The sequence below is a fragment of the Bison bison genome, unplaced genomic scaffold (assembly GCF_000754665.1).
Source record: "Bison bison bison isolate TAMUID 2011002044 unplaced genomic scaffold, Bison_UMD1.0 scf7180017864336, whole genome shotgun sequence".
NCBI classification, from domain to species: domain Eukaryota; kingdom Metazoa; phylum Chordata; class Mammalia; order Artiodactyla; family Bovidae; genus Bison; species Bison bison.
Genome location: NW_011494908.1, coordinates 1,226,947 through 1,240,943, shown reverse-complemented (window position 1 = coordinate 1,240,943; position 13,997 = coordinate 1,226,947). Strand labels below are relative to the sequence as shown.

Below are 13,997 nucleotides of genomic sequence, written 5' to 3'. Positions count from 1 at the left end.
GGTGGGCTGCCGTCTATGGGGTTGCACAGAGTCGGACATGACTGAAGCGACTTAGCAGCAGATCACTGCTGAGTTTTCCAAATTTGCTGGCATATTGAGTGCAGCACTTTCACAGCATCATCTGTCAGGATTTGAAATAGCTTAGCTGGAATTCCATCACCTCTGTTAGTTTTGTTTGTAGTGGTGCTTCCTAAGGCCCATTTGACATGACACTCCTGGATGTTGTCTTCTATGTAAGTGCTCACCCCATTGTGGTTATCCGGGTCATTGAGACCTCTTTGCATAGTTGCTCTGTGTATTCTTGCTACCTCTTCTGAGCCAATAACTTCCAGTTCAGTTCAGTCGCTCAGTCGTGTCTGACTCTTGCGTCACAAGCTCTCCTCTTGGGATCCTGCTTCCTGCCCTCTTTACTGTCTGCACGAATTGTTCCAAACAAGCTCTGCGCCCACCAGTCAGCCCCCACCCCAAGGACTCCCCTGAGAGTGAGCACGGTGCTCCTGTGACCCCCACCCCCGAGCGCTTGGAGGCCGCAGTCTCCCGTTTCTCCCACGACACAAACCACGTAGAACGGGACACACAGAACTACTGGTCGTCTCACAGACACTCGGGTCAGATTTTTGCCTCTCATTCAGAAAACCTCTATTTCAGTGCTTTTGGATTTGGCAGTTGTAGACTGGGGGCTGTGGGGCTTCTGTCATTATCTGTGGATACTCTGCTTTCCAGAGATCACATCACTTCTAGAGAAGAACTCTGGGAGTTCACTCAGACTCACGTCCGAGTCAGTGATGCCATCCAGCCATCTCATCCTCTGTCGTCCCCTTCTCCTCCTGCCCCCAATCCCTCCCTGCATCAGAGTCTTTTCCAATGAGTCAACTCTTCACGTGAGGTGGCCAAAGTACTGGAGTTTCAGCTTTAGCATCATTCCTTCCAAAGAAATCCCAGGGCTGATCTCCTTCAGAATGGACTGGTTGGATCTCCTTGCAGTCCAAGGGACTCTCAAGAGTCTTCTCCAACACCACAGTTCAAAAGCATCAGTTCTTCGGCTCTCAGCCTTCTTCACAGTCCAACTCTCACATCCACACATGACCACAGGGAAAACCGTAGCCTTGACTAGACAGACCTTTGTTTGTCCTCAATAACTTTATTGAGGTATAATTCACACTCTGTAAAACTTACCATAGAAAATGTACTGTTCAATGATGTTAGTAAATGGATACACTTGTATGACCAAAATCAGTCGAGTTTTAGAATATTCCTATCATCCCCAAAATGTTTGCTGTCTATTCCCATTTCTACCCCCAGAGGCAGGAAACCACAGATCTGTTTTCTGTCTCTATAGTTCTGCCTTCTCGAGAAATGTTATCTAAGTGGAATCACACAGCCCGTAGCTTTTGGAGTCTGGCTTCTTTCTCCTTTCCCGTTCTCGGGGATGGTTCATGTTGCTGCCTCTATCAATCGTTTGCTGTCTTTTATTGCCGAGCCGCGATCCGCGGTGTGGATATAGCAGGTTTTGTTTACCCACGTATCAGTTGATGGACTGCTCCTAGCTTTTGGCTGGTGTGAATAATGTTGCACACACTTGCACGATTGTGTGCAAGTCCTCTTGCAGCCACATTTTCAGTTCTCTCGGATACACGCCTAGGAGTAAAGGTGCTGGATTACATGTGTATGTTTAGTTTTCAAAGGAAACTGCTGAATGACACAGCCATACCAGCGGTGCACGAGAGTCCTAGGCTCTGCACGTGGTCAGCTCTTGCGTTGTCAGAATTCTTGGCTGCAGCTGTTCCTGACGGCGCATGGCGGCATCCCCGGGTGATTTTACTTTGCATCTAATGACCAACGATGTTGAACATCATGTACTTCGTCACGTCTACATGCTCTGTGGGAAATGTCTTTTGGCCAGTCTTCTTATTAATGAATAAAAATTCTTCTCTTCTGTTTTTATCTGTTTTTAATTGGAGGATGATTGCTTTACAGTATTGGTTTGATTTCCGCCACTGAATAGAAGTTGTTTACATAGTCTGGACACTCTTCCTTCATCAGATATGTTTTGAAAATATTTTGCCTAGTCTGTGACTTGTCTTTTACTTTCCTAAATGGTTTCTTTCAAACAGCAAAACTTGTACTTGTGACGCGGTCCAGCTCATTTTATTTTTTTATGAATTGTGCTTCAGTGTCACACGTGGGAAATCCCTGCTAACCTTTCAGAACGATTGCCTGCTGTGTTTTCTTCTAGACATTTAACAATTTTAGGTCAGTGGTTCTCAGCTGGGCAGTTTTGATCTCCAGAGCATATCTGGGGATACCTGAAGACAGTCTGGAGGGTCACAGCTGGTGGAGTGTGCCAATGGCATCTAATAGAGGCCAGTGATGGGGCTCCATGTACCACAGTGCCCAGAATAGCCTTCAGAGCACAGAATCATCCTGTTGGAAATGCCAGCAGTTCTGCGGCTGACAAACCCTGAGTCAGCTCTGGCCCCTCTGAGGTCAGTATGTGTGGTGTGAGGTGGGGATCTCCGTACACTTCCTTTTTGCATGTGAGGTAAGGATATGTTTTTTTTTTTCTATCTTACTGCACTGAATTGCCTTGGCACCTTTGTTGAAATCAGGTGACCATAAATATGAGGATTTATATCTAGATTCTCTAGTCTTTCCCCTTGATTTGCATTCTACCTTTATGCCAGTAAATTTTGAAATCAGGTAGTGTAAATCCCCTAACTTTGGTCTTTTTCTAAGAAATTACTTCCTTCTTTGCATTTTCATATACATTTTAGCATTAGCTTTTCAAATTCTGTAAAAAAAAAAAAAAAACCAAAAAACCAACTGGCATTTTGATGATTATATTAATCAATTTTGAGGAAAATTAGCTCTCTTATGAATAGTCTTCTAATCCATCTTGGTATATTTCTCCAATTACTTGGGTCTTTAATTTCTCCCAGAAATGTTTTTGTAGGTTTCAGTATAAATTTATTCCTATTTACTTTAGATGATGTTGCAAATGGAGTTGTATTCTTAATTCCATTTTTGAATTATCTTTTTTTTTTTAATTCCTTATTGTTTTCTACGTGTAGTATATGTGATCTGAGATAGTTTTACTTCATTTCCAATCTGCATGACTTTAATCCCTTTTCTGGCCTCCTTCTCTCAGTAGAATCTCTGATATAATATTGAATAGAAGTGGTGAGAGCCACATACCTTTCAAAATTAAAAAAAATTCAGAATTCTGAGACAGTTTTAGTCCTCTGTGTTTGGGTAAGGGATGCAAACTTGTAGTAACTAACTTTTAGGATTGCTGGGAGGATTAAACAAGATACCACATACAAAATGCTTAGTGGAAATCCTGGCACAGACAAGTGACCTTCTAAGGGACAGCGTTTAGAAAGAGAATCCTAAGTGGCTGCTGGCAGGCAGCATCAGGGACCAGGACTCTGCTGTTAGGATGCAGGCCTGGGTGGACATGTTGTCTGGGTGGTCCTCTGTGGCCCCACGGCCGGGGGATGAAGTTCTCCGTGGCTTGTCCCCACCGGGAGTCGGCACATTTTTGGTCTGTTGCCAGGAACTGCTGGTGTCAGGGGAGCTCTGCCAAAGTACTGATACCTGAGCCCCAAAGTAGCCAAGCCCAGGATGTAGTGGATGACATCGTGAAACAGGGTGTACATGGTGCGAGGAAGGACCCAGGCTTGCCAAGCAGTGCTGAGCTCAAGGTTGCTGGGCAGCAGTGTTAAGAGGGGCTTGGGGCATATGCTATGTTTACACCAAGAGAAAACGCTTCCTTATTTCCATGTGCATCGTTGTTACCTTCTCTAAGGTTTATTCTAGACGTAGATCCCTTGTATTTGCTGAGACTTGATATTTGGGGCTTTCTAGGTTGCGGTAGTGGTGAAGAACCTGCTTGCCAATGCAGGAGACATAAGAGACATGGGTTCAATCCCTGAGCCGGGAAGATTCTCCTGGAGAAGGGAATGGCAGCCCACTCCAGTACTCTTGCCTGGAGAATCCCCATGGACAGAGGACTTAGCATGCATGCACACGATATTTATTTGAGGTAGAAATCACAGCTGAGATGAGTAACATGAGGGAACAGAATCATGAGGGCATCACAGCAGCACCTGCAGCCTCGCTGGGTTGAGCGTTTTTCTCCGAGAGAAGCTGAGCGGCCGCGTGTGTAGGATTCATCCCGAATCCCCATCTCCTCCAGGGGATGGCGGGCATCCTGGAGGCCAGTGGGGACCCTGGTCTGTGGCAGGTGGTGCTCTCCTCGCCAGAAACTAAGCTCGCGGAAGCCAGGGCTACTTCCATGGGGCTAATAATAATTAATTACAGCTCCTGACACCTGTCTTCATTAATTGCTTTGAAAGGAATCTCAGGGACCTAAGGTGTAACTGTGAAAACGGACCAGCATCCTTCATACCCAGCAGACTCTTTGTTCTCATTAATAAACACAATTTAATTTCCACCCTTTATTTAACAGTACAGTGCTTCAATGACAAATTCTGGGACTTAATTATGATCGTCTCTGGGACACAAAGACTGGGTTTATATAGAAAAGGCCCAACAGAGGAGGGTCAGTACTTCTCTGAGACACACAGTCAGACGTCAGAAAGCCACGTGAAGGCGCGTCTTCATACACCACACACACGCACAAACGTGATGACGTACGAAGGCATCCTTTCTGTGGCCGAGGACGAGTGGTGGGCTGTTCGCAGCTGCTGTGGGCTGGAAGGTGTCTTCATCACGGCAGCAGGTGGTTCTCAGAGGCACAGACCTTGTGCTGACTGATCGAATCTAGAGGGAGAGAAGCAGTGAGCACTGATAATGGCCCGCATATGGTAAGACAAAAATCTTATCATCGTAGTGTTAGTTGCTCAGTTCTGGCCGACTCTCTGTGACCCCATGGACTGTAGCCCACCAGGCTCCTCTGTCCATGGTCTTCTCCAGGCAAGAATAGTGGACTGGGTGGCCATTTCCTCTTCCAACCTTATCATAGATACACTAAACGTATTTAAAATCTTCAGTGGTCCTGGGTTTCATGGTCCACACATCTATGTCCATAATGGCACACGTGCCTAATTAAAGTGAAGCAGAATAACATAAAGTGAAATCAAGAGCTGAGCTCCTCAGCTGCACCAGCAACATTTCAAATGCTTGGAATCCACGTCTTAGACACAGCACACTTGGACATGCCCTTCACGGGGAACGGTCCAGCGGACAGTCCATGACATGGGAGACTCAAATTCTCCTCTTGCTATGGCAAGTACTCGCTGGTACAGGGCAGAGCGTAACTGTTTTTTGAGAACCACAGGAAGCGCCCTGGCCCGGGACCAGCCCAGGTGCAGGAGAGGGGCCGCACAGGTGGGCCTGCAGCCGGCTCCAGCAGCCCTGTGCTCTCAACACTGGAGAGCTGACTGCCCCCGACCCTTCTGCTGCTGTTGGGATGAGAGGGGCGTGCAGTGGGTGGTCAGCACGGACTGACAGAGTTAACTTATTGACGGCAACATTATCCAGTGGGTGAACAACTGTCTGAAGGACTTTAAGAAGTCAGGATGATGAACAACAGAACATGGAAAGCTGTGATGGTTTTGAGATACAGGCAAAAAAAAATGGGCTTATTTATGACTAAAAGAAAAACAAAACAAAATGGAAGAAAAAAACAGCTCATCTTAGTTGTAGCTCAAGGCAGTGCCCCAGAATTTAATCAGAGCCCTCCAAGATGAATGCACCTCCTCACAGGTGGTCTGAGCTGGGAACTGAATTGCAGAAGGGAGGATCATTAATATTTGTTATATAGATCATACACATTATATAAATGTAATTAATACATATGGTGGAACTGTAACAATTATCACTGATACCATGCACACCACTTAATTCTCTACACAATACAGTTAGGGATTATTATGACTTATATTTTAATGTAAGCCCTTTAATCATGATACGTATTGCATACACTTTCTCTCAGTTTGTAACTTGAGTTTTAACTTTTCTTATAGAAGTTTTTACTTATATATTCAAATTATACCCATCTTTTATTGCATCCGGACTTTGAATCACAGGTAGAAAGGCTTCCCTAGACTTGGTTATACACTAATCCAGCCATATATTCTTCCAGGTTGTAAAAATCCCATTGATTCCATTTTTTACACTGATTTCTGACAGGATGTCATTTTTGAAAGCCAGAGAAGACTGCAAATAGGATGATGCTCTTTCCTACCTAATCTAAAAATCCAGTATATAATTAACACAGAACAGATAAATAGATCAGTGGATAAGAACAAAATCTAGAAACTGACCTATGCATATGTAGGAGTTTAAGAGATGGTTCAAGGTGGCATTATAAACCAATGGAGGGAATTCCCTGACAGTCCAATGGTTAGGACTCCATGCTTCCCTGCTCGGGGAACTAAGATCCCGCAGGCAAAAAAAAAAAAAAAAATCAGTGGAGAATGATAAGCTATTAAAGAGATGAGATGATTCCTTATATCCCACAATAAATACAGATGGATTAATGCTCTAAACATTAAAGACTATAAGAGCACTAACAGAGACAGGAGACTAGGTTAAAGCTCAGGGTAGGGAAGCTCTCTAAGTGAAACCTCAGTTTAGGTGCTGTGGAGGAATAGAGGTATTTTATTCCATCCAGAATAATTAAAAAGTAAAATCCACAGAAAACACCATATAAATAAAGATAGACAAGTTGAGAGGATTTTATGTTTATATTAAACAATCAGTGTAAAGCAATGTGGAAAAGAGAAACAGCCTGATGTAAAAGCAGGCAGGGGACAAGAACAGCAGTTCAGGAGCTGCGAGTCCCCGCTCGGTGCTCACGAGGAACTCAGTAATTAGCATACACCTTAAGTAACGAGGTCACCAGATAGTGAAAACATGGTTAAAGTCTGGAACTGATGAGGGTGTGGGAAACAGAAATATCAAAGTACTGTTAGAGTGCTACCCAGTGAAGCTGTGTGCATCAAAATTTAAAGGACACACACCCCAGGTTTCAGTAAATCCCCATCTATAAATCTATTTTACAAAAATACTCCTGTCTGGGATTGGGCTAGACTAATTAGAGCTTAAGATGGTCTCTTAAAATTGAATTTGAATCACTCCAACTAGAATAAACACATACAGTTTACAATACCAGAAATAACCCCAAATATCAAATCGTAAGGAGTGTATAAATTAATCACAGCACCTCTGACGGTTAAAAAGAATGAAGCAATTGAATGAAAATGGAAGGATCTTCTAGACCCAGAGTTGGATAAAAGCTCATCAATGTGTGATTCTCCGTTTATGGAGAACAAACCCTCAGTGCGTATGTTTATATACATTTATTTCTATGTAAATATATGTTAAACCTGAAGGAGACAGCTTTGTCTGCAGTGTAGCTGCTTTCGGGAAGGGTAGTTGGGTTCAGGGATCTTATGTATTTCTCTGCTGTCTGACTTCCTTGACCATGAAATCAAGTGTCACTCTACATATCCGTCCATCTATTGTGGTGGGCAAAAGAATATTGGCTGGAGAAGGATCCAGCTTTAAATTCAGATAAAACAGAAGCCACAAGCAAGTCTGTGGCTAACCCCTCCGCCCTCTGGGATGGTGCTGCCCGAGGGGTTGCCCCTGGACCCCCGAGCAGGGATGAGGGGTGTGTGGTGCGTGCGCGGTTGGGGCAGGGGGCAGTACTTGAGGAGCGGCCGAGCGCCAGGCCAGCCGCATCCAGGGGGCGCCTCCCAGCTCCACATTCCCAACTGTAAACATACCCGGGGAGAGGGATTTCTGTCCAAGTTCATTTGGCATCTGAAGACGGCCACGTCCCCAAATTCCAATGTCATGTCAGATGTACGATCGTCAAACACCCCATAAAACGTGACCACAAGACAGATGTTAGCGCAGTGCCAGTCCCCGCCAGCTGAGAGGGAGACAGATTGTACACCAGCGGCTCCCATGAAATTGCAATTGGAAAGAAAGAAACCCAGGTTTTGTTTGTTTTCAGCAGAGCTATTTCACAGGTCTTGGCACATGTTATGTGTACACGTTCAAGTTCACTGGCCGGGCTTCTGTGTGGTCGTGTGGTTGGGATGTCGAATCAACATGCCGCTAATGCTTTTTCTTTTTTTAAGGGTGGGGTGGATAAGTCACTTTATTTGAACTAAGACTCTGGTTGCCAACAGCCAGATGTGGTCCTGTGTATAGAGTTCGGGGACCCTCAGGGCCCTCGTGGGAGCTTTATCTCGACAAAACGAGCCACGAATTTTAGGGCTGGGAAACAGCAGTGTCTGTGCAGCCGGATATCTGTACATAAGGGGTCAGCTTGTGACTCTGCAGGGCTTTCCTGGTGGTTCAGATGGTAAGGAGTCTGCCTGCAATACAGGAGACGTGGGTTTGATCCCTGGGTTGGGAAAAATCCCCTGGAGAAGGGAATGGCAACCCATTGCAGTATTCTTGCCTGGAGAATTCCATGGAGAGAGGAGCCTGGTGGGCTACAGTCCATGGGGTCCCAGAGCTCGACACAACTGACCGACTAACACTTTCATGCGACAGTTTCTTCTCTCTGCTGTGCGGAGTGAGGGTCCCCGATGGGTGCAGAAGGTCGCCAAGTCCTTTCTGATGCTGAGTCCAGCCTGTGTTTCCCTGTGGACCCACACCAAGCATCTCTCCCCCACAACACGCTGTTTCCTCTTCTGAACAAGCCAGGCCCTTCTGTGCTTCTCCATGGATCCCGAGTTCCAGGCCCTCACTGTTCTCCCGGGTGCTCGGAATCCAAGTCTAGGACTCACCGTCCCCTCTTCTCTGCCCTCACATGGCACAGCGTCCAACCTGCCAGAGGGCGTAGGTGTTGGACTCAGCGCTTATTTAACATCTGACAGCTTCACATCACCTCCATCACTATTTCCCTGGTCCTAACCACCACCGATCACCTCAATCTCTGTAAGAGCTAAGGTCACTCTCTGGCTTCTCTTTAAAAATATGTCTCAGAGCCCATTTCCCTTTCTTAAAATCCTCTGGTGACTTCTGCTCATTCTTAGAACACCACACAGATGACCACTGTCCATGTAGCCTGCGGGCTCAGGCTCCGCCGCCTCCTCCCCGTCATCCCCTGGATCCACGGCCTCTGCCCACCTCTCACCTTGACCCTAACTGTTCCCTTAGCGCCACACAAGCCCATCCGGCCTCGGCGAGAAGCCCAGCTCACTATCTCTCTGCACATTCCAACCTGTTTTCTTCATAGTATTTATCACCACCAGGATTTTAGAAAATGTTCTCTGTCGTCTTTAGAGTGTAAGCCCCCAAAGAGCAAGGGCTGTATCTGCCTTTTCACCTGCTATTCCAGGGGTGCCAAGAACATGCTTGGCACAGGGAAGATGCTCAAAAAACAACAAACTGGGTGAATGAATGACCTGATGCCATGCAGAGCATCTGAAGGAGACAGTCTAACCTAGCAGGTCTCAATCTTTTTTTCTGCTCTGATATTGGGGTAGAGATGTTCACTTATCTGATACTTAACCAAGGGTACACTACGAATTTGTGCTGTCTTACCTAAGACTGGCTAGTTTATTCCTAGCATGCCAACTTTTCCTTTCCACCTAAGATATGTGAGTGAAAAGATATCACAGCACACTATTTTTTCTATACATTTTATATTTATTCCTGGGCATGGAAATGCTAATGATTTTAGTAAGTGTATCTTAAGAATCTTGCTGAATTGATTATAACCATTTCATGACTCTCTTCAATTTTTCTATGTATATATTGTATCATGGGCAAATATGCTGTAAGTTTTTTATACTCTTCGTCATTTAGGAAAGTTCCCTTATTCCTAATTGTTGTTGTTATTGTTTTTAATCATGAGTGGTATTGGATTTTCTCTAATGCTTTCAACATCTGCTGAGAACAATCAATGGGCTAGAAGAAATGATTTAATGATATTTGTTTCTACATTCTTCAGTTAAACCTTACCTGATTATATGTTTCTTAACATACTGCTAAATTTAATTTGCCAATATTTTATTTTGGATTTTTACATCCATCTTCATAAATGAGTTTGGGCTAGTCGTGTAAAATGAGATGAAATAGCTTCTCTTTTCTTTTTGTCCTGCAGTAATTTGAGATGTTTGGTAAAACTTTTGTTAAAACTATCTAGGGGGAGGTGGTAATGATTTTTTTGTGGTGAGACAGACATAAGCTGCAAGTTGCCATTTAAACTGTTCTAAGCATACAGTTCAGCGGCAATAAGTACATTCACAATACTGTGCCAGCACGACCAGTGTTCGTGCCCAGAAGTCTCCTACAATCCCAAACATAATCTGTGCGTTCATTAAACAGCAACTCCCCATTCCTTTCCCCGCTCCTTCCAGACTGAATTAACCTCTGTGTCTCTGTCCCTATGAATTTGCTCATCCTTAGGTAACTCATGAAACTGAATTACGTGGCCTCTGTCTTTTTGTGACTGGCTTATTTCACCTGAACAGTGTCTTCAAGGTCCATTTGTGTTGTTGCAGGTTTCAGAACAGCCTTCCCTTTTAGGGCCGAATAATATTCTGTTGTTTGTCTATGTCTGGTTCTTTATCTGTATAGTGGAGACGTGGCCCGAGATGCTCTGAGGACCCCTGATGGATTCGACGTGATCAGCAAACCGTCAGTCCAGGGCTATAACAAACGCCCCGTGCAGAGCGTGCAGCTCTGGGCTGCTCTCTGCTCGCTCCTCCAGGGGGCGGGGAGCCTGCCAGCACGTACGAGGCCCGCACACTATCAGGGACCTTTTTCCTGAAAGCACTGACATGGGGAGACACTCAAATGCTGTTTTATAAGTTATAAGGAAATCATGCCGAGGCGAGACCTTTTTTTTTTTGGCAAGGCTGTTGAGACTATTACATTATGTTCCCACAACAGCATAAAATGTATGTTTTATCACTTGAACGTAGCCCAGACTGGAAAGGGCGCCTGAGACTGGAAATGTATTATGAGAAAGGCCAAGCTCAACCTGATAAGACCGGTGGGGATAAAAGGAGGGAAAAACAGTCACAGCTCAGGCCACTGACCCTCGATGCCCCGTACCCCCTGCCAGCCCCCACGCCAGCGGTGACCCCAGATCTGTTGTTCCTTGACCCGTAAGATGGGAACGGTGCTCTGTGGGGGTGCGGGGAGCCCAACTCCAGGGAAGTGCTTCAGAATGTAACCGGTCGCACCAAGATCAGGTGAAGGTAACTTTCTGCCTCCTGGTGCCGGGAATCTGAGTTTTGTTTTCCTGTTTATTTCCATATGTATTCAAGCTCCACAAGTGTGCTCTCTCTCAGAAATCCCCACTCCCCCTCTGGTTGAATGATTCATCAAGAATTTGGCCCAAGTGTGCTGCTGTTGCAGGCAAAGCGGGCCCTGGGGAACGGCTCGGGAACAGTCGGGACTGGTCCAGTGGCCTCGGCAGAAGGCGGCTCGGCTGATGAGCTTCCGCTCAGAGCAAGTGACTGATCACGGCTTAGGTTTCACGTGTGGAGCCCGAGGCGGAGATGGCTCAAGTTCACGCTGTCACAGGCCAGCAACACCAGGCAGCGGAAGGATGGTATGACAGGTTTGTTTTTTTTTTAATTTTAAGAAAACACTAGAAAACATTGGTTCATTGTTTCTAAGATACAATGAAGGGATAAAAGGCCTATCTGACGGCTCATAGTGCTCGGACATCAGAGGTCACAGTGAAAGTGTCCACTTTCCCTCCACTGAGAGGGTGATGCCAATGGCCCCCTCTTCCTCCTACTTGTCCAGCCTATGTGACTATTGCTCGGTGCTGTTTAGTTGTTCTGTCTTGTCTGATACCTTGTGACCCCATGGACTGTAGCCCGCCAGGCTCCTCTGTCCATGGGATTTCCCAGGTAAGAGTTCCCTGGAGTGGGTTGCCATTTCCTTCTCCAGAGGATCTTGCCAACCTGGGGATCAAACCCGTGTCTCCTGCATTGGCAGGCGGATTCTTTACCATCTGAGTCACTAGGAAAGCCTTTGACTCTATTTGGCCTGCAAAAACAAAGACCCCATAGAATATAGGAATAAATGTAAGGTACTTAAAAAAAGCTTAGACTCTGGTTTAGAAGGCAAATTACAAATCTGAAAAGCTGCTTTCAAGATTTCAAAAGCAGTTTGAATAATTTAAGTCTCAGGGATTCTAGCTCACACAGCATCTGATATTCTAGTTGTAACAAATTTAGTTGATAAAATTTGAGTCCTGCTTTTCAAAATTTATCACAAAATGACATGTAAGTTGGTGCTTTAACATGGTTTTAATTTTAAGTTCACAACATTTTGAGAATAAAGCATTCTCTGGAAGTGTTTATGGTGAAAGCTCATGGGAAGGAGAACAGTCTTCAAAAGAGAAGACGCTTCTCTGCCGAAGGAACAGGAATGACTTTTCTATGTGTCGGTGAGTCTTGGGCCCCACAGCCCTGGACACTGCCCCCTGCAGAGGGAGGGAGTCTGCACTCCTGTGTTGTCTCCCCTGATCATCCTGTTTACTCTGTCAGGAACAGAAGTAACTAAACTAGGTCCAGAAAGAACCAGGTGACTTGTTACCTGGTCAGAGAATAAAGAATCAGCCTTCAAGGCAGGAGACCCGGGTTTGATCTCTGGGTCAGGAAGATGCCCTGGAGGAGGAAATGACAACCCACTCACGTATTCTTGCCTGGGGAATCCCATGGACAGAGGAGTCCGGTGGGTACAGTTCACGGGTTCACAAAGGGTCGGACACGACTGAGCGACTAACACACACAGAAAAGGTGATGATCTAGACTGTGTGTTCTGTAGGTCTGTGCACATGTGGAGAGACATAAAAATGAAATCTTTACCTGCACAAAGCTGGAGCTCCATTCAGAGGGAGATGCATACACACTAACAGAACACATATTTTTCAAGTATGTAACACTCATACGACGAGGCTGCGGAGACAGCCAGAGGACCCAGTGCGCGCTGGCAGGGGACTGATGTTATGGGTGAGGATTTCAGCACGCGGAGAGCCAAGGATTCCAGGACACACAATACCCGGATGTTGCCAAGGGCACACGCAGATGGTGTGAGCAGTGACAAATCAGAAACAGGACATGAGTTACGGGAGAGGAAAGAAACAGAAAGGCGGACCCGCAGCTTCAGCTCTGAGACTCAAAGAATGCCAAAGGGCCCGTGGACATGACAGTCCGGGCTTCAAGCAGGTAGGCATCTGCCTCCTGAAGACCCACCAGCAGGGGGGGCCACGTGGCCAGACCCTTGGGGGAGCCAGGCAGGCAGCCGACATGTGCACAAAGTGTGCACAGAAACGCACCAGCGCGGGGGGGCCGGCCGAGCTCCCCAACCTGGAAACAGTAAGAGTGCAGACCAGCCTCTGGGCCCCTGCACGACCGCAGGCTTTGGAAAGATGAGCTGTCGATGGGAGTTGATATCAACCATGTGCACAGTCCCGTTAGCTGAAGGAGACTCTTTTCAAAGTACAGTTCTGGTCTCCAGTTGGTATCATTTTGATATATGCAGTTTTCTTCAAAACAAAACCAAAACCTCTGTTTGAGAACATAGGATGTTTTGAAGGTTGTATTTTTGGCATGTGGAAAAGAGTAAACAGCCTCTGTTGGCTTCTGGACTGTAGCTACGACCGTAGGTGTTTTGAAGTTAGTTTCCAGGCAAATGACAAATGACTGTGCACCAGAAAGTGAAAGATTATATATCAAAGGAGGACACTGGTCATTTACAAGATATTCATAAACATGGTTATTATAAACGAGTGCCACCGGAACAAACACGGTCTCTGCCAACCTATTAAACCAGCAGTCCCCGGCCTGTTTGGCACCAGGGACCAGTTTCACGGAAGACGATTTTTCCACGGACTGGTGGGTGGGTGGGGGGGTGGTTTTGAGAAGATTCACACACGTTACATTTACTGCGCCCTTTATTTCTGATCTCATGCCACCGCTGAGCCGACCGACGGGGGTGTGGTCTGATCTAATGCTGCCGCTGAGCCGACCGACAGCGGG

The 13,997-nt window shown here is 46.0% G+C and overlaps 2 protein-coding genes across 5 annotated transcripts in view; both read right to left on the bottom strand.

Annotated features, from left to right (window-relative positions):
• The window catches only part of AGPAT5 (1-acylglycerol-3-phosphate O-acyltransferase 5), a 172,027-nt gene extending 168,368 nt beyond the window's left edge, over nt 1-3,659 (bottom strand). Inside the window, exon 1 of the mRNA XM_010854081.1 lies at nt 3,598-3,659. Coding sequence (XP_010852383.1) covers nt 3,598-3,659 — 62 coding nt within the window. The remainder of the gene's footprint in view (nt 1-3,597) is intronic.
• Nucleotides 3,660-4,438: 779 nt separating this feature from the next.
• MCPH1 (microcephalin 1) overlaps nt 4,439-13,997 on the bottom strand; it is a 240,396-nt gene continuing 230,837 nt past the window's right edge. For all 4 annotated transcript variants that reach the window (XM_010854073.1, XM_010854072.1, XM_010854076.1 and 1 more), the window contains one exon: nt 4,439-4,785. In XM_010854073.1, coding sequence (XP_010852375.1) covers nt 4,733-4,785 — 53 coding nt within the window. In that variant the 3' untranslated portion in view covers nt 4,439-4,732. The remainder of the gene's footprint in view (nt 4,786-13,997) is intronic.